Genomic DNA, 20093 nt, shown 5'->3' with positions numbered 1-20093 from the left:
GCCCTGCCTCCAGCCAGGCAGAGGAGAGGGATAACCGGGTTTATTGGACTGTGTGGATTCGATGGCCTGGCACATCAGACCCACAGGAATATAAGGCTTTAGTGGACACCGGTGCACAATGTACCCTAATGCCATCAAGCTATGAAGGGGCAGAACCCATCTGTATTTCTGGAGTGACAGGAGGATCCCAACAGCTGACTGTACTGGAGGCCGAAGTGAGCCTAACTGGGAATGAGTGGCAGAAGCACCCCATTGTGACTGGCCCAGAGGCTCCGTGCATCCTGGACATAGACTACCTCAGGAGAGGGTATTTCAAGGGCCCAAAAGGGTACCGGTGGGCTTTTGGTATAGCTGCCTTGGAGACAGAAGAAATTAAACAGCTGTCCACCTTGCCTGGTCTCTCAGAGAGGACCCTTCTGTGGTGGGGCTGCTGAGGGTCAAAGAACAACAGGTGCCAATGGCTACCACAACAGTGCACCAGTGGCAATATTGCATCAACCGAGACTCCCTGACCCCCATCCGTAAGTTGATTGTTTGACTGGAGAGCCAAGGAGTGATCAGCAAGACTCGCTCACCCTTTAACAGCCCCATATGGCCAGTGCGAAAGTCTAATGGAGAGTGGAGACTAACAGGAAACTATCATGGCCTGAATGAAGTCACACCACCACTGAGTGCTGCTGTGCCGGACATGCTAGAACTTCAATACGAACTGGAGTCAAAGGTAGCCAAGTGGTATACCACAATTGATATCACTAACGATTGCACAATTGATATTTGGCAGCGGAGTGCAGGCCACAGTTTGCTTTCACTTGGAGGTGTGTCCAGTACACTTGGAATAGACTGCCCCAGGGGTGGAAACACAGCCCTACCATTTGCCATGGACTGATCCAGACTGCACTGAAACAGGGTGAAGCTCTGGAACACCTGCAATACACTGATGACATCATCGTTTGGGGCAACACAGCAGAAGTTTTTCAAAAAGGAAAGAAAATAATCCAAATCCTTCTGAAAACTGTTTTTGCCATAAAGTAAGGTCAAAGGACCTGCACAGGAGATCCAGTTTTTAGGAATAAAATGTCAAGATGGACATTGTCAGATCCCAATGGATGTGATCAACAAATTAACAGTATGTCCCCAATGACTAGCAGAATGGAAACACAAGCTTTTTTGGGCATTGTGGGGTTCTGGAGAATGCATATTCCCCAGTACAGTCTTATTGTAAGCCCTCTCTATCAAGTGACCCGGAAGGAGAACGATTTTAAATGGGACCCTGAGCAACGACAAGCCTTTGAACAAATTGAACAGGAAATAGGTCATGCTGTAGCCCTTGGGCCGGTCTGGGCAGGACAAGATGTTAAAAATGTGCTCTACATGGCAGCCAGGGAGAATGGCCCTACCTGGAGTCTCTGACAGAAAGCACCAGGAGAGACTCGGGGTCGACCCTTAGGGTTTTGGATTCGGGGATATAGGGGATCTGAGGCCTGCTGTACTCCAACTGACAAAGTTATATTGGCAGCATATGAAGGAGTTCGAGCTGCCTCAGAAGTGGTTGGTACTGAAGCACAGCTCCTCCTGGCACCCCGACTGCCAGTGCTGGGCTGGATGTTCAAAGGGAGGGTCCCCTCTACACATCATGTGACTGATGCTACGTGGAGTAAGTGGATCGCACTGATGACACAGCAGGCTCAAATAGGAAACCCCAGTCGCCCAAGAATCTTGGAAGTGATCATGGACTGGCCAGAAGGCAAAGATTTTGGAATATTGCCGGAGGAGGAGGTGATGCGTGCTGAAGAGGTTCCACCGCATAATAAACTCTCAGAAAATGAAAAGCAGTATACCCTGTTCCCTGATGGGTCCTGTCATACTGTATGGGAACATCAAAGGTGGAAAGCTGCTATTATAGAGTCCCATACGAGAAGTCACAGAAGCTGCTGAAGGACAAGGGGAATCAAGTCAGTTTGCAGAGGTGAAAGCCATCCAGCTGGCTTTAGATATTGGTGAACGAGAAAAATGGCCAATATTCTATCTCTATACCTACTCATGGATGGTGGCAAATGCTCTGTGGGGGTGGCTGCAGCAATGGAAACAGACCAACTGGCAGCGCAGAGGCAAACCCATCTGGGCTGCTGAATTATGGCAAGGTATTGCTGCCCGACTAGAGAACCTGGTTGTAAAAGTATGTCGCATAGATGCTCACATACCCAAGATTTGAGTTGCTGAAGAACATCAAAACAACCATCAGGTGGATCAGGCTGCTAAGATCCAAGTGGCTCAGGTGGATCTGGACTGGCAACATAAGGGTGAATTATTTATAGCTCGGTGGGCCCATGACACCTCATGCCATCAGGGAAGAGATGCAACGTATCGATGGGCTCATGATTGAGGGGTGGACTTGACCATGGACACTAGTGCGCAGGTTCTCCGTGAATGTGAAAGACGTGCTTCAGTCAAGCAAGCCAAGTGGTTAAAGCCTCTGTGGTATGGAGGACAATGGTTGAAATAGAAATATGGGGAGGCCTGGCAGATTGACTATATCACACTTCCACAAACCCACCAAGGCAAGCGCCACGTGCTTACCATGGTGGAAGCATCCACCGGATGGCTGGAAACATACCCTGTGCCCCATGCCACCGCCCGGAACACTATCCTGGGCCTTGAAAAGCAAGTCTTATGGCGACATGGCACCCTAGAAAGAATCGAGTCAGACAACAGGACTCATTTTTGAACCAACCTCATAGACACCTGGGCCAAAGAGCACGGCATTGAGTGGGTGTATCACATCCCCTCTCATGCACCAGCTTCCGGAAAAATTGAACGATACAACGGACTGTTAAAGACTACACTGAGAGCAATGGGTGACGGGACATTCAAACATTGGGATAAACATTTAGCCAAAGCCACCTGGTTAGTCAACACTAGGGGATCTGCCAGTTGAGCTGGCCCTGCCCAATCAAAACTCTTATGTACTGTAGAAGGGGATAAAGTCCCTGTGGTGCATGTGAGAAATATGCTGGGGAAGACAGTCTGGGTTACTCCTGCCTCAGGCAAAGGCAAACCCGTTCGTGGGATTGCCTTTGCCCAGGGACCTGGGTGCACTTGGTGGGTGATGTGGAAGGATGAGGAAGTCCGATGTGTACCTGAAGGAGAATTGATTTTGGGTCAAAATTGCCAATGATTTGAACTATACTATGTTAATTATTACCTAATACTATATGTCATCACTTCTATGTTTGCTGTATGCCTTTTGAACCGTATTACAGTAAGAGTCACACAGAATAATGAGGAATGAACTTTAATGAAACCAAGCCAAGTGCAGTGGTGATGGAACCAGAACTGGCTTCAGCATCTTGCGGCCAGCGACTTTGAGATCGATGTCTCAACCCACAGACCGTGGGCACGGGCCGCCCCAGATACACCGGCTACAAGCTCCAGATGTAGCATGCAACAGTCCAGCACCACATGCCGTCTCCCCTGCCCTGAGAGACTGTTATGACGAATGGAGCCCAAAGTCATGGAGCAAATGAACTCAACAGACATTTTACAGGGATGGCACATAGACTAAGGGAATGGTATCTGTATGTGTATATATCAAAAGACAGGAAAAGTGACTATGATTAATTGGCATGTATTGGAAAGTGTAGAACCTGGGCATGATGTAGATGGTTGAGAATAAGGGGTGGATACTGTCCTGGTTTCATCTGGGATAGAGTTAATTTTCTTCCTAATAGCTGGTATAGTGCTGTGTTTTGGATTTAGTATGAGAATAATATTCGTAATACTCTGATGATTTTAGTTGTTGCTGAGTAGTTGTAGTGCTTATAGTAAATCAAGGACTTTTCAGCTTCCCATGCTCTTCCAGCGGGGAGGTGCACAAGAAGCTGGGAGGGGGCACAGCCAGGACAGCTGACCCAAACTGGCCAAAGAGATATTCCCTGCCATATAACGTCATGCTCAGTATATAAACTGGAGTTGGCTGGGGGCAGGAATCACTGCTTGGGGATGGGCTATCAGTCACTGCCTGGTGAGCTGTTTTTGCATTGTGCATCACTTGGTTTTATATATTCCTTTATCAGTAACATTATTATTATTATTTCCTTTTTCTTTGCTGTCCTATTAATCTATTTTTATCTCAAACCATGAGGATTTTTTTCTGATTCTCTCCCCCATCCCACCTGGGGAGGGGGTGGTGAGGAAGCGTCTGTGTGGTGCTTAGTTGGCGACTGAGGCTTAAACCACGGGGAAAAAATGTAAAAAATACCTGTTTCAGTACTTGTAGAAAGCACCTTTAGTAAAAATGTGCTCGTACAGAATTTAGAGCATATTCTTCATATAGAACCAGGATTTAAAGATAAACTTTTTATGTTGATTTGGTGTGAATAGATATCTTTGCAGCATCGCTTTCCTTGCTACTAAAACACCCTGTGTATGTACTTTCAAGGGGAATTTTCCTATATTTTGTTTCCATTTCTGCTAGTCAAAAGTAACTACATGCCGATTTCCGGGAGTTCTGTGTTTTTGCACAGATGTTAGTTAATTTTTCCTTAAGGGTCAGCATTGGTGGCAGAAACAACTAAGATCTGGTATTTAATATGATTTAGTGTTCTTTCAGTTTAGTTATCTGACTTTAGAAAAGGTAGTAACTTTTTAAGTAAAATTTTGGGAAAACTACTTTTTCTTGTGGAAATGTTGTAAGTTGTTTTCTTTAGTAGAACTGATTTTCCTTGCTAGAGCTAACAAATGCCACTAAGTGTTTTTGTGAATCCATATTTTGCTGTGAGCTTTAATAGGTTATCATCTTCTGATCTTATTTATGTAATCTATAGTAGTGTTTTATAGTGAGACTAAACAACACTTAAGAGTATAACTTCAAAATTCAGTGTTTTTTACCAAATATTTTTAAATACAAGTCTTAAAAGATTATACAAATACTATTATTTGTTTTTATAGGAAAAAGTTTGCAGAAAGATCTGCTAATCCAAACACAATTAAGGATATTGATCAGGAACAGATAAAAATGTTGTTCTCAGCAGACACATGAAGAAAAATAGCCCTCTAATTAAAAAAAAATGCCAGAAATGGTTTCTCAAAAAATTAGTCAGCATTTTGCCCTATAGGGTTATAGCCATTCTGCAGTAGTATTCTGTTTGCAGGTTATTTTGCTGTACAGCTACTCTGAGTAACTTGCAAATACTGAATTTCTTAATTTAGGAAATGACCTTGAGGTAGGCTAAGTACATATATTCCTTTGGAAATAATATGCAAGTTCCGTAATTTGCTCTGCTGATGTTATCAAAGTTATCTTAATTTCCTTTAGGAAACCTTTTTGTTCTGCAGAACAAACTTGGTTTTCTTTGAAAACGAGAAATGTTATTTGGATGCAAAAAATACTGTGTGAGTTTTCTGCATTTGTGAAGTATGAATGGCTAACCTTAAAGCATTAAACTATAAGGGAATCAATGATTTCAAGAATAGTTGTAGATTTCCTATATAGTTCTAGGTTTTGGGATCAGTAACCTTGATAGAATTTTTACCCAAACTAAAGACAGTTGTCTTTAGTCTGCAATTGTCTGCAATAGTAGTCTGCAATAATTACAACTATTCTCAAGTTAAAGATCTGGTTTTTAGAACTCATTCTCTTTTTAGTATTTTGTTAGTCCAGGTGCCTGATTGTAGTTTCTTCCTGCCAGCAGATGGAGATAATAGTTGACACATTTTGTTGTCATTCCCAGCGTAAATGGGTCTTGCTGGTTCCCAGAGCACCATACCATTGACAGCTGAGAGGAAGCCATGAGCCATGAAGAAAATGGAGTGTTGGTAGGCCCTGAACTTTTGAGGTCATTTAGTAATGTGCCGAGAGGCTTTGGCCATAAAAGCAAAATTCAGAATTTTCACAATTACCTGATGGTATTGGAGATTTGTCAAAACCATTTTTAATCTTTCTGTGGTGAGTGGATGAGATGCTTTAGAAAAAGGTAGAAAAAAAAAATTCTGTAATAGATAATGAATATTCTTTCTTATTCCACCCTTTGTTAGTTCTTCCAGACTTTTTATCAGTCTTAATATTTATCATCCTTAATGCTGTCTTAGGAAGTTCTCTTCATTTCTGCAGTGACACTTAAAATACTGGGGCAAGTAGTACTGCGCTTACTTTTTCTCTTACAGAATCGTGATGTCTTTTTGGCTCTTTCAGCCACAGATGCACATGGAGTGTGCATATCAAAATAATTTTCTTGATCTGATAGCTATTTTAGAATCACGTAGTATGGGTTTATAATGCTTTTTTTTGTCTTGATGTGTAACTCACATCTAACAATCTTGAATTTTCTTCACTGTCTTGTTAACTATGCATACAGATACTTTTTAAGTCCCCTTGAAGTTTCTCATAACCTCATTCTATTCTTGTTAATATAAACAATGTTGCCCTCTGTATTCCCCCCCCCTTTCTCCAAATCACAAATTTTATATTGAATAGTGTCTACAAAAGGAGACTGTGAACCTAGTACTTAACCGGATACAAATCTTCTGTTCACCTCTGCTCTTTTAATTCATCTTTTCAGATTTTGATTTGTGAAACTACTTTTCATCATCCTGTAACCTCTTTATATCCCTTAATACAATCTTCAGCAACACCTTATGCCTTTTTATACATTATTGTAATAAATCCTTTCAAGTCTTTCAAAATATTAGGAGAATGCAATTTGTGTAAACGCTTGGTGCTTCACATGGCTAAACAGTTGTATTTTAAGGTGATTTCAGGATGATAAGCAGTCCTCTGGATGTGCTTTGGAATCCTTTTTGTATAGACCTATTGATTGCCTTTTCTCTGTCTTGGCCGCTACCATTTATAATACGGTGCTAGTGAATATATGCAGATTGTTCATGTTAATGTTCTTTACAAACACTTAGATGTGAAGCTTGGTCGGCCAGTGACAGTACTTACTGACGAATTTCCTCCAGTTCTTCCATCGTTTTTGCTTCTTAGTCTAACTCATATTTAGTATAATAAAAAAGACTTTAGGATAGGAATCTTCATGCAGAGCTCTAAAGCAATGACTTAGTACAAAGAAAGTGCTTGTTTTTCTTATTTGCTTCATTCCTTCTCCCTTTCCTTTTGGGTTATCTAGTAGGTCTGATTATTTTTTTAAGTTTTCTGTTTGTGGTACAGCTGAGAAGTCAGAACACACAGACACATACAGACACGTGTGTAGGTTTTACTACACTTTTTTTTTCTGCTTGCTGTAGCATATCTTAATTGACTTTATAAGGTCAAGTTTCTCTTTTTACTCATGCTACATTCTCAGGTTTTTGCAGTTCAGCCATTAACTGGTGGGGTTTTTTTGTTTAGTTTTTGTTTTTAATTGAGAGTTTTTTGTTCAGCCTTGTACACTTCTATATGTCACTGCTTTCATTGGACCTTTATGGATTTTTATGGCCTTTATTTTAGGGCTGTGTCTTTGTGGCTAGCTATATATTTTCATTGCATTCTCACTATTTAAAGATAGTGACACATCCCTTTTTGGACCCTTCTGCTTTTGGATGTTGGATCTCATGATAATGTTGTCCTTTGTGATTTCACTGTTGCCAATTCTAAATTAACTTCTGTCTACAAATTAAGAATATCCTCTTCTTGTGAGTTGTAGCTTTCAAAGAATTAATTGCTTTTGAGAAACTATTTGTCTAAAGATTGTTTTGTTCTGCCATTCAAGAGATGTTTTCCTCTCAAATATAAAAGTAATGTACTTGATGAGGGGAAAAAAAAAAAATAATCCAGATTCAGTATTTGGCTATCAATGACACTGTTTTAATGAGTAATGGGTAACTTCTGTCCTAAAAGGAAATTCCACTGAAGTGTCTTAAACTGGCATATACAAACCAATTGCAAATTGCGAAGTAAAAGTCCAAATAGAAAAACATCACCAAGAACAACTGAGTCTGACGTGCTTATCCCTCGGACTTCCATCTCTGCAAATCTGCAACATTAGAAACAAAGCATGATTCGTGATATAAAGAATACTATTATCTACTCAACACAGTTGAAGAGTTACTCGTCTTTCCTTCTGTCTGCTTTTCTTGCATGATTTGGAAATAAATCTCTCCTAGTTCAGCTTTTTTAGAGGAAGAATTTTTCTTAACATCACAATATTGAGAATCTATTTCTTATTTGCTTCTAGCTCAGCTTAAAGACAGACAATTAGTGGCACTTTTTATGTGAAGAATCATATTTGATATTACAGCAATGATTGTCTTTCTGAAGTAATTCCCTACTTGGTGCTGAAAGTAATAATCAGTTCATCTTTATTTGCATATAGTATTGCAGCCTTTCTACTTCGTCTAGACATTGCCTGGAAGTAGGTTCCTGTTATATTGCCTTTTACACAGGCTGTCTGATCTGCAGAAAGATTCAGAAGTTTTTGGCCTTGGAATAGCTGATTACCATGTATGACCATCCAAGAATAAGAAAGAAAAAAAAAAAAATCAATCTGTATAGGTTTAAATTCAGTCTCACTGGCTGAAATATTTACGTTCTTAGATGTCCACTAAAACAATCCTACTAAAATATGTGGCTGAGAGTTGGGGTTCTGGTGGTGGTTGGGGTTTTTTGTTTTTGTGGGGTGGGTTTTTTTTTTGTTGTTGGTTTTTTTTTTTTTTTGTTCTTCCTGTGTAGTCAAGCAAGAGGGGCAAATCTTTTGAGGGCCTTCAAACAGACAGTGTGTCACTTAATACTTTCAAACTCCATCTCTGGAGGTCTTCAAAATCTCCTTTCTTTTTACCTAGCTAGTAAATTTAGGAAAATACATTATGATGACAGTTACGTTTAGGAAAGCTCGCCTTGGTGCAAGCAAAAGGCTTTCAAAAATCTGTCTAAAGAGAAATACATTTTGGTTATATGTAGAAATTAAATCTGTAGAAATATGTGCTGTGTGGGGCTGCTTAAGTTACGACTTTCACAATTCATGTAAACATATTGGTGCTATAACATCTTTAGTGAGTGGTGCATATAATCACGGTGCAAATTTGTCTCTGTTAGGTGTCAAGACATTGTTTTGAGGACTCATGCTTATGGATTGGCAGTCTGGCAGAGGAGGAAATACTTTCCACTTCTTAATTTTCTTGAAAATTGTAACTAAACCAGAATACCTTTTCAGGACTAATATTGTGCTCAGCTGTTTTGTCAAATAACAAGTTGCACATAAGTCTTGGTCATATATAATTTCAGGGAAGTACAAACTGTTCCTTAAAAAAAAAAAAATTGTTTTGTGGCTTTTTCAGATTAATATATTGTCTACGTCTGCTGTCAGGGTGAAGGTTTGCTTTCTAAGCTGTACAGGTGAATATCTCAAAGATAGAAAATTAATGCAGAATATTTCTCTTTAAAAATCAAAGTTATTATTTTAAATGAGTAGGTAGTAGCTGCACATCAGATGGTGAAGTCTACCTACTGCCAACTAATTGTTTGTTCCCCTTTTTTTCTTTTTCTTCATTGTAGTCTGCGGTTAGCTTTACTAAATGAAGCAAAGGAGGTGCGAGCAGCAGGATTGCGAGCCCTCCGCTATCTCATTAGAGACTCCAGTATTCTCCAGAAGGTGCTGAAGTTGAAAGTGGATTATTTGATAGCCAGGTAATTTTCCCTTCCTTCCTTCTTGTAAATTGTACAGTTCTAAATCACTTTTTTTTTCATGGTTAAAATGGGTGAGAAAAGGTTTTTTCATATCCTCTTACATTCTTGATATGTAGCTTTATAAAGGTAATTTTTCTTCAATATGAATAACGCCCTCCTTTAAAAATAGAGGGGTAATACATCATACCAGCTAATCCAAATAAAATGCTGTCCTAATATATATGATATACTATGAGTAATTAAAAAATTAGACCAATTATAGAGGTTTTTAATTTATGATTAGTGGCATTTACGATTCAATCTGTGGTGTTATTAGGAGGCTGAAACCTCGGTAATTTTCATGTCTGAAGTTTGTTTTATGGTAGTTGTTCTGATTCTTTGTATTATCATAGTGCTTCAGAGCCTCTAGTACAAAGTCAGGGGAAAAAAGTAGTTCATGCCCAAGAATTTGTAATCTAAGTATAACTCACGACACAACAGAAGAATGCCAAAAGGCAAACTAATAATGAGATAATAAGATCAGTATCATGAGTAGATGTAAATTTTATAATTTCTAGTACTTCCTTTGTTAAAATTTTGTTGGGTTTAATATATTGATATATGTGTGTGTTTCCGTTTATAAATATACACACATAGTAAATTTTAGTGTGCTGTTTAATTTTGTTGGAGCAAAAGGATTTTTCTGATCTGAGAAGACACAAAAAAACTTGTTGATGTGAAACATTACAAATACTTAGTTTAGTTTCTTTTGAAATGGCAAATGCAGCTAGCTCAGAAAATATTTGTTGAAGCCATTATGCCTTTTCACTGTATATTTGAGAATGTTCTAGTGATTTAATTATAGTGAAGGTAATTGGAAAAAATATAAAATGAAGCTAAGTGACCAATCATAATGAGTATGCTTGCTGAAAGGCAGAATTTTTAAACAGTCATAATATTCTTCTGTTTATTCAATTGGATAAATATTAATGCGAGATGTTAACACTAACTTTCACCTTGACTGTTATAAACAAAATGTGTTTTTTTTAACTTCTTTTAGGTGTATTGACATACAGCAGAGTAATGAAGTAGAAAGAACACAAGCACTTCGATTAGTCAGAAAGGTAAAATCTAACTATATATGGTCTTATCAGCTATGCCAGTCAGCTGTGCTGACTTCAAGTTTTCTCCATCAGCAGTTTTTTTCCCCCACACAGTCTCTAATACCTTACCTTACTTTATCATGTGAGAAGAAATTATAGCTGATAATTCAAAAGAGAGGAAGGGTAGTGCTGAGTCTTGTTTTGATTTTAATCTCTTACCACTGAGAATCTTGAGTGGGCTAGAAAAATTCTGCTCATTTTCCTTTGATAGAGATCAAACTGGACAAGATTAGGGGGGGAAAAAGTTATCAAATGATGAATGCAAGGGTATAAGAACCATATTATTATGTTTCATCTAATGATTTAACTTTATTGTATAGTGTGTTTAAGCATCTGTAAATCAAGGATGGGAGATTTTCTGCCATTTGAGAAATGAGGCAAACTGCCATCGCTGGAATAATCTTCTTATAAGCCTTATTGCTTTATCCATAGAGGTTGATGCTGTCTGTAGTTCTTTTCTCAGATACACAATAAGATGTAGTTAGTCTGTGGTGGTTACTATCCTGTGTACCCATGGACGTGAGATGTTTGAAGCTGTGGTAGTTACATTTTTCAAGTTCATCCTAGAGAAATTGGCATATACAGCTACTGAAGCTATTTTTTTTCAGGCAGTATATTACTCTCCCTTTGTATTGGACTTTGCTATTCTTTATCTTGCTTACGTTCTTCTACTTCTACTGAGCATCTTAGGAAAAACTACCAAAGACTTAAGTAAGGTTTTGAAGTAGTTGGAAGAATTGTTCCCCAGGAGCACTGTGTGTGTTTAATCCGTTATGTGTGTATTTTTATATATATATTTAGGTTGAAAATATGGAAGCTTGACATGCAACTTCTTTTCTTAAGATGAGCTCACTTGGTTTGTTACAGAAGAGACAATATGCTTGATTAACAATTGTGCCAAAAAGAGTTTTAAAGTTTAAACACCCACCCCATCCAAACAAAAAACACAGCCATAAAGGAATGGATCCTTGAGGAAGTCAATATTTATAAAAGTTCTTTGCTAATCTGGTTTAAAAGAGAGCTTTGGTGTAGGGCCAGAATAACTTAAATCAGGAGATAGAATGGAAACATATTTATAGTGAATTGGTTTTATTTGGGTCAGAAATTTGTCCTCATATTCCTGGGCTTTCTTGAGCATTTCCTAGTTGAGCAAAGACTTCTGTCTTGCTTGAAAGAAACAAGAGGAAGCAAGAGAAATAAATCCATTAGTTTGACTTAACATTTAACTTTCAGGATTTTTTTTTTTTATGCTGTACATGAGATGTACATGCATGGAATGTACATGCTGTAAAGGGATGCTGATGATTCTCCAATGCTGAGAACTATGTTGATGAATGATGTTTCCTAACATCTTTTGCTACTTAGAACATCCTTGTTTCTTAAAAGATGATGTCAGACAAACAAGAAGCCACCCAACCTGGCTACAAGTGAAGTTAACACCTTTTTCATATCCTGTCTGGGCTGCAGCAGTTAAGCATGCATTGGCACAGAGCAGTCAATACTTGAGAAACTCTGTCTCACAAAGGATACTGTGACACGTCCTGAATGACACCTTCCGTATTTTCACAATGTCTTTTTATTACCCTGCTCTTGTCCTTTTCCCATCTTTCCTTATCTCCTGCAAGATCTCAGACTCAGTAGTTTGATACCAGGATTCCTAAAAGATTATATGAAAGTCTTGGGAGAGGAGAATGAATGGCAAATATAACAATCAGATTTAATTAATTTGTGCAGGAAATAATTTACTATGAGCTGTGGAAGAGCTCAACTGGGTTCCACCAGCATCTCAGGACTATTGTTTTCTGTTCCAAAGTATGGATGCAGTTCTTTAACCTCATCTTTGATAGCAAAAATGCCCATGTAAGAATAGCATAGATGTAAGACTTGAAAACATTCTCTCACTTTCTTCTCTTTGTTTTCATAGAGTAGAAGAACAAAATGTAAAATATTAATCCTGTTTTATGAATTTGTAAAAGGCACTTAATGATAAACTTGTTTAAAAAACAGTGCAGGTTAAAGTAGTGTAGGAAGAGAAAAGAAAAACAACTTGAAACTTTTTAAACTTGGTTTCTGAATTTTGAAGACTTAGAGAGTGCTCATATTCTCTTTTGACTGTACTCTATGGGGCAGTGTTTAGTACTGTCACCTCTACATATCCTAGTAAGAGCTTTGTAATTTAGCAGTGTTGTCTTTAGCACCGCTTCAGAAAGTGTTCCTCCCTCTAATAGGATTCATCCTGCCCATTTTTCAATAAGTTAATAGGCAGAAAGTTTTATCTTCAAAGCAGAAGTCAGGGTGAGATATAATATGAACCACCTTCTTTCTTCCTCTTTTTAAAGGAATCTTTAAAGACCAAATTCACAGTCTTTTATTACTTATTTCATTGCAGTTGCTTGTAAGTAGCCTTGCATCATCTGTCCTTGGTCTTTAGAATTGCATTTAAATATGTAGAGCAGAATGAAAGCAAATAGATTGTATTTATTATTTGTATTTATTCTACTAAAATACTTGGAATTGAATATTAAAAGAATCACAGAATCACAGAATCACTAGGTTGGAAAGGACCTTTAAGATCATCAAGTCCAACCATTAATCCAGAACCACCATGTCCCCTAAACCATGTCCTGAAGCGCCACATCCACACGTTTTTTGAACACTTCCAGGGATGGCGACTCCACCACCTCCCTGGGCAGCCTGTTCCAATGCCTGACCACTCTCTCAGTGAAGAAATTTTTCCTAATATCCAATCTAAACCTCCCCTGGCGCAACTTGAGGCCATTTCCTCTTGTCCTATCACTAGTTACTTGGGAGAAGAGACCAACACCCTCATCGCCACAACCCCCTTTCAGGTAGTTGTAGAGAGCGATAAGGTCTCCCCTCAGCCTCCTCTTCTCTAGACTAAACAACCCCAGTTCCCTCAGCCGCTCCTCATAAGACATGTGCTCCAGACCCCTCACCAGCTTCGTTGCCCTTCTCTGGACACGCTCCAGCACCTCAACATCCTTCTTGTAGTGAGGGGCCCAAAACTGAACACAGTATTCAAGGTGCGGCCTCACCAGTGCCGAGTACAGGGGCACAATCACTTCCCTACTCCTGCTGGCCACACTATTCCTGATACAGGCCAGGACGCTGTTGGCCGTCTTGGCCACCTGGGCACACTGCCGGCTCATATTCAGCCGGCTGTCAACCAGCACCCCCAGGTCCCTTTCCGCCGGGCTGCTCTCCAGCCACTCCTCCCCAAGCCTGTAGCATTGCATGGGGTTGTTGTGGCCAAAGTGCAGGACCCTGCACTTGGCCTTATTAAACCTCATACAGTTGGCCTCTGCCCATCGATCCAGCCTGTCCAGATCCCTCTTTCCTTCTCATGTCGTAAAACCAAAGAAAACAATGAAGCAAAACAGCCTTAAGAGGCTGCTTGTGTCCTCACACTTAAGTATATGTCAATGCCAGTAGAAAAAAAGTTATAATTTTGTAGAGTGGATTGGTACACCCATTCTATTGCTAATTCTTGTTACTTCATGCCATTGTAAAAATGAAAGACTGTGTGGGTGGGGAACAGTTTGGGTTTTATTTAGAGTCCTATCTTAAAGCTTCCCGTTTTGTGGATGACAATATTATGTATGACAAGAAGTTTCTCAAAAACATGTCTTAAAAATAAACTTGTTAAAGCGTTCAAATATATTTGTCATAATGGTTGACCTCTCATTTTAGTATTCTCTGCAAAGGGGGGGGAGTAATCCTCTTTGAACAAATACCTGTAAGACATGTAAGGGAGCTGTAAAATTAATATAGGACAAAACAATTTTGGAAAAATAACGGAGATAAGCCTGCTTTTGTTGGAAACAAAAGGGATATTAAATTAAACCTTGGTTAGTCATTCTTCAATTAAAAAATAAAAACAATTTGAGGCAGAATAGAAGAACAGATTTTAACAGCCAATGCTCCTTTACACTACTGAAGAGCTCCTGTGCCCAGGAAATCCTCAGCTGCTAGCTTAGGACAAGCCAAATTGATACCAAATTAAGGAGCAAGACCCTGTGCACACATTAAAGGTAAAAAACCCTACTCCACCCCCCAAATGAGACTTTGACTACAAAGGCTGAGTAGCTCTCTAGTCACATTTTCTCATAGTTTGCTAAAATTAAATATACATATCCTGTATACTATGGAACATGAATATCACTAAAGTTAAACAGATGTATTACCAAATGAAATAGGTTTTTTTGTCTGACTGCTTAAAAAGGGAACAACATAATTTGTTATAGCCCACTCAACCATGTCACATTTTTTCTACTAATAAATAAAATTGAGATGTTAAAAAACGCTCAATATCCACTAATCATCTAAAAACTTTTAAGTTTTAACACATTTTAAAGCGTGTGTGGTTTTTGTGACATAGAGCTATATAACTTATGATGAAGTTGTTACGCTGCAGTTTTAGGAAGATCGGGTACTATACAAGAGGATATTAGGGGTGTTGCTGATGGTTGCCTTCCAAATACTACATCAGCTTCTTTTGTTGACTGTCCTTTTTTGTAGTCTGCAGCAGTCTAAGGATCTCGCTACAAAACAAGGGAGTTTAGTCTTGGCTAATTAAAAAGTTGAATAGGTATTGAAGATGCAATACAAATGGTGCAATACGAATGAATCCTCTAGAAGAGTTTGTGATCTACTTCGTGTTATTGGATAATGTTCTCTGTTGATAAAGAGATTCTTGGAAAAAAATCTGAAGAAGGTAGCAGTAGTTCTCTCTGCAACAGTCAGGGATTTTTACCCTTTCTTATTATAAGAAAATAATATAAAAATAAAAAAGTGAAGCAGGAAGAGAATGGTAAATTGATGAATGAAGAATTTCAAGAAAAGAAGAAAGTGTTTTGAGGATTTGCAGGATACAACCAAGTAATATATAGAGTGATCTGGTAGTATCTAGGAAATGAAATGCTAGTGAATCTGTGAGTATATTTAGAGAAACATTATGAAGAAACCAGAGGGCTTTTTCTTTCACTTTTGGCAGATGATCACTGTGAATGCTTCATTGTTCCCCAGTTCTATTACTAATTCTTTGGTAGCAGTTGGAAATGATGGTCTTCAAGAAAGAGACAGAATGGTTCGAGCCTGTATAGCCATTATCTGTGAACTAGGTAAGATAACCAAAAGCTAATTAAGAAAAAATTTTGATGTAGTTGTCATCAGTCTTCTAAGAGTTTCTCTTCTCAGGGTTCATATTAAATAGATATTCAAATAATTAAGAGTATTTGTTTAGTAACTAATGAATCAGGTGTTAAATGTTCTTAATGTCCATTTCATATATTTTAGTCATTAGTTTGATATAAAACAAAATCACTTTAACTTAAAATCAAAATCTCTTAAGTACCTGAAGATTTCAGGTACCATACTTTCCTTTAAGACTTGCCAATTTTTGTGTTGCCTTAAAAATGGTTCCCTGCTGCAGTTGATGTTTCTAAAACTAATGGATTGGAAGTAGGGAAAGTTCCATACATGAGGTGCTGACAAATGTACAAGTGTTCAGAGAATTACAAAGCATTTTCCTTTAAAAATTTTTTTTCAGTGGGTACTGTGGTTAGCTGGCTTCTGGAAGTCAGTATTTGTGTCCATGTAAAGGCTATCTGGACAATGATTTATACTAACTCCCTATACTTGTATGTGGGTGCTGATTTTTAAAGTTTTTTTCAGTTTCAATCAATGAGAAATAACTTCAGCAACGTTTTCAAGATACAAACTTCTGTTTTAAAGAACTAAACAATCTGTTACTCATTTATATTCTAGTATAAATATTTTATCCATGTTAGTCCAGTGAAGCACAAAACCTTTCTCCAGGGAAATCCAGACAGTACTGTATGGAAACTTGGTTGGAAATAAGCTGGGAAGTTGCTGCACAATGGTGACTGACTGACCAGTATTTTTGTTGATGATAAATTAATCAAAAAATCTCAATTTATTGCTGATGTCAGTCATTAAAAGCTTTGTTGTGTGCCTCAGCAGTGTTCAGGACAAAAAAGATATATGTACTAAACAGATGACAAGTTTGTAGTATTGGAAGTCATGAAATGTTTTCTTTTCTATCACTGGCTGAAGTGATGTGTTTTTCTTTATTTAGCACTTCAGAATCCTGAGGTGGTGGCTCTTCGGGGTGGTTTAAGTACCATCTTGAAAAATGTGATTGATTGTCACCTAAGCCGAATAAATGAGGCTTTGATAACTACAGTTTTGCACCTCATTAATCATCCAAAGACCCGACAGTATGTGCGAGCAGATGTAGAGTTAGAGGTGGGTTCAGTTTTACTCATTTAGTGACAGAAGTTAAACACTGTATTACTAATTAAAATGTTTAATTTTCACTTCAGATTTCATCCTCTGTATTAGTGCAAAATGTTTAAATGTAACATTTTAGGCTAAGAGATTAATAAATAACATGACAGATTGTAGTGGGACTGAGGAAAGGGTAAGACCTGTTAACTATTCTCATGTGAAAGTAATGCATGTCTTTCTTCTGTTTAGCGAATTTTAGCTCCTTACACAGATTTTCACTACAGGCATAATCCAGACACAGCAGAAGGACAGCTCAAGTAAGTGTTAGTGCTGCTACTTATGCTACCAGTTGTCTTCATGGTACTGGAATTAAACTATTTTTCTTTCCAAAGTGACAAATTAAAGCTGTTAGCTAATATTAAACTATTTGAAGTTGAATATAATAACAGGTTAGAATGCAACTTCCTAAAATATTGTTAAACTTTTCAGATTTAAAAGGGAAAATTAGTTTTACCCTTCTTCCCTTCCCACCATTATATTTCTTTTACTTAAAAAAATCATCACAATTGTCATTTTTTACTTCAGGTATGGGTTTCTTTTTTTTATCTAGCTTTAAACATCCACAATGAGGAGTTTGCATTTGAGCTAGCTTTATGTTTGATGGTTGTATGGTCAGGCTCAGAAATGGGAACAAGAGGTTCCAACTTCATATCAGGGAAAAATAAAAATTCTTCTGAGTCAAGTGGACTGAGTCAAGTGAACAGGCTGTCCAGAAAGGTCCTGCAGCCTTCATCCTTGAGAGTTTCTAAGACCCAACTGGATATAAGCCCTGCATATAACCTGGTCTGGTCTCAGAGCTGACAATTTCTTTGTGCAGGAGTTTGGACTAGAGACCTCCCGAGATTGCTTCCAACTTGAATTATTCAGTTGGGGGCATGTGTGGTTTTCTTATTTTTTATTATCAAATGGCAATAGACGCTTAGGTCTGCATAACTGAATATGTGTCCAAGTGGCCCCTGCTGTAGTCTTACTGTCAGTGGAAGCTTCAGAGTGAATCATCTGACCAAATATAGGTGTTTACTTTTTATGTGATCCTCCTACCATGGAACCTTCACTGAAAAAGGAAAAGTAACAATACTTAAAAAATTCCAATCTCCGTGTGTGTACACACATTGCATACATGTATACACATTATATATATATGTACGTAACAGATTTTTCTTACTCTGGATTTTGTCCCCCATCTAAAATTTCAGTTAACTATGTTTTACTTGTTATGTTAGTAACACTGTTTGTTTTATCATAATTAACTGTGTATTGTGACATTTGTTATTTTAATGACAGAGAAGACAGAGAAGCACGGTTCCTAGCTAGTAAAATGGGAATAGTGGCAGCATTTCGATCATGGGCAGGTAAGATTTTTTTTGTTTGTTTGAAGTTGGATGATTGGAAGGGGAATTTTACTTTCTAGTGTAAGAGTGGTTTATTTAAGCACAGAATCTGTCTCTCTTGATCTGTCTAATTTCTATCAATACCTTCCTACAATGGTACTAAGATGTGTTTTGATATTGTTCAATTTGAGGACTCATACATAGTTTTCCTTGACTAACTACTGACAAGACACAGCTGCTTTTTTTTTTTTTTTTTAAAGAATGCCATCTAAGTTTTGCCTTAATGGTGGTACTTTACATTTGATGGGTAAGAGGATATTGAAAATAGCATCATATCATAAGAATTTCCCTTTGAGATTGTTCTGCCATTGTAAATAAGAAATCTATTTGCCTATACAAAGAGATATCAACAGAATAGTTTCATTAGCACCTGCTTTTACCAAGTGCTACAGTTGAAGATAAATTGCAGTATGGACATAGTTTTGGATTTTTAATGTAGAAGACATTTCTATATTTAAAAAGTAGGTTTTTGAATTTTTCTAAATCATTCCTCTGCAGTATTACAATATCTAACATGAAGATATTGCCTCAGGGACTGCTTGTTCTTTTAGTCAAGACAGTCAACTAAATCAGTTGATATGACCATTTACCAAAATTTTGGTTAGGATTTTTACAGGCTGTACTTAGGAAAGATTCAGACTGTATAGAAAGGCTTTTGCTTTGTAAGACTATTTGCTTTATTTTTTTTAATGTTCTGAAAATGATCAGTAAGCTTAACTTAACATCCAGGTATCCTTCAAAAGTTTCTCACATGTTCTCACTTGTTTGGGGAAGAAGCTTGGGAAGTTTGTGACAACTTTGAAACTTCTGAGAAGCAGTTTCTGATAGGAGAGTTGCTGCATCTTCCTTAACTGAGACATTTAGAACGAATAGCATAAGCCTGAAAAGTTCAAGTGACTGAAGAAACAACTGTCTTGGAATATATTACTTGCCGTGGTACTTTCACTGTTATATGTTCCTCCTTTTTGTTTTTATGTTGGAGATTAACACCTTAACAGTTTTTAGTACAAAAATGTCCTTACGCTGTCAGTCTTCCCAAAGGACGTGTAGCAAAACCAGGCTTGAGGGTGGTTTTGGTTTTGTGTGTTCTGTTATGGCTTTTCGGGTGTTTTTTGTTTGTTTGTTGTTTTGTTTTTTTCTTTCCTGTTTGTACTGTCTGCTTTGTTCTACTGCTCTGCTTTCCTTATTCTCCAGATTGGGTTATTCTTTAGTGCTAATTACTGTGTCCTTTTATCCTCATGTGTGATCATGTCCTTAGAGTTGGAATTGGGGGATGCAGCAATGACTGCATGCACCCAAATCTGTTCCTGCATTGCAATTGGGATTTGGCCATGTATTGAGTTTGCGTGGCAAGGTTTTGGTAGTGAGGGGGTCTACAGGGGTGGCTTCTGTGAGAAGCTGCTAGAAGCTTCCCCAATGTCCAGTAGAGCCAGTGCCAGCTGGCTCCAAGATGGACCCACTGCTGACCGAAGCTGAGCCAATCACCGATGGTGGTAGTGCCTCTGGGATAACATACTTAAGAAGGGGGGAAAAAAAACCTGCTGCACAACAGCAGCTTGGAGAGAGGAGTGAGAATATGTGAGAGAAACAACTCTGCAGACACCAAGGTCA

At 38.2% G+C, this 20093-nt stretch overlaps 1 protein-coding gene across 1 annotated transcript in view; it reads left to right on the top strand.

Annotated features, from left to right (window-relative positions):
• The window catches only part of LOC309415129 (rapamycin-insensitive companion of mTOR-like), a gene marked incomplete at both ends in the record, with an annotated part of 100242 nt that overhangs the window by 32713 nt on the left and 47436 nt on the right, over positions 1-20093 (top strand). Inside the window, 6 exons of the mRNA XM_082012576.1 lie at positions 9488-9619; positions 10659-10722; positions 15776-15902; positions 16880-17049; positions 17281-17348; positions 18376-18443. Of these exons, the coding sequence (XP_081868702.1) occupies positions 9488-9619; positions 10659-10722; positions 15776-15902; positions 16880-17049; positions 17281-17348; positions 18376-18443 (629 nt within the window). The remainder of the gene's footprint in view (positions 1-9487; positions 9620-10658; positions 10723-15775; positions 15903-16879; positions 17050-17280; positions 17349-18375; positions 18444-20093) is intronic.

This window comes from Phaethon aethereus, assembly GCF_964289735.1.
Source record: "Phaethon aethereus genome assembly, chromosome: W".
NCBI classification, from domain to species: domain Eukaryota; kingdom Metazoa; phylum Chordata; class Aves; order Phaethontiformes; family Phaethontidae; genus Phaethon; species Phaethon aethereus.
Note: the sequence above shows the minus strand (reverse complement) of the source record. Positions and strands in the feature narration are given on the sequence as shown.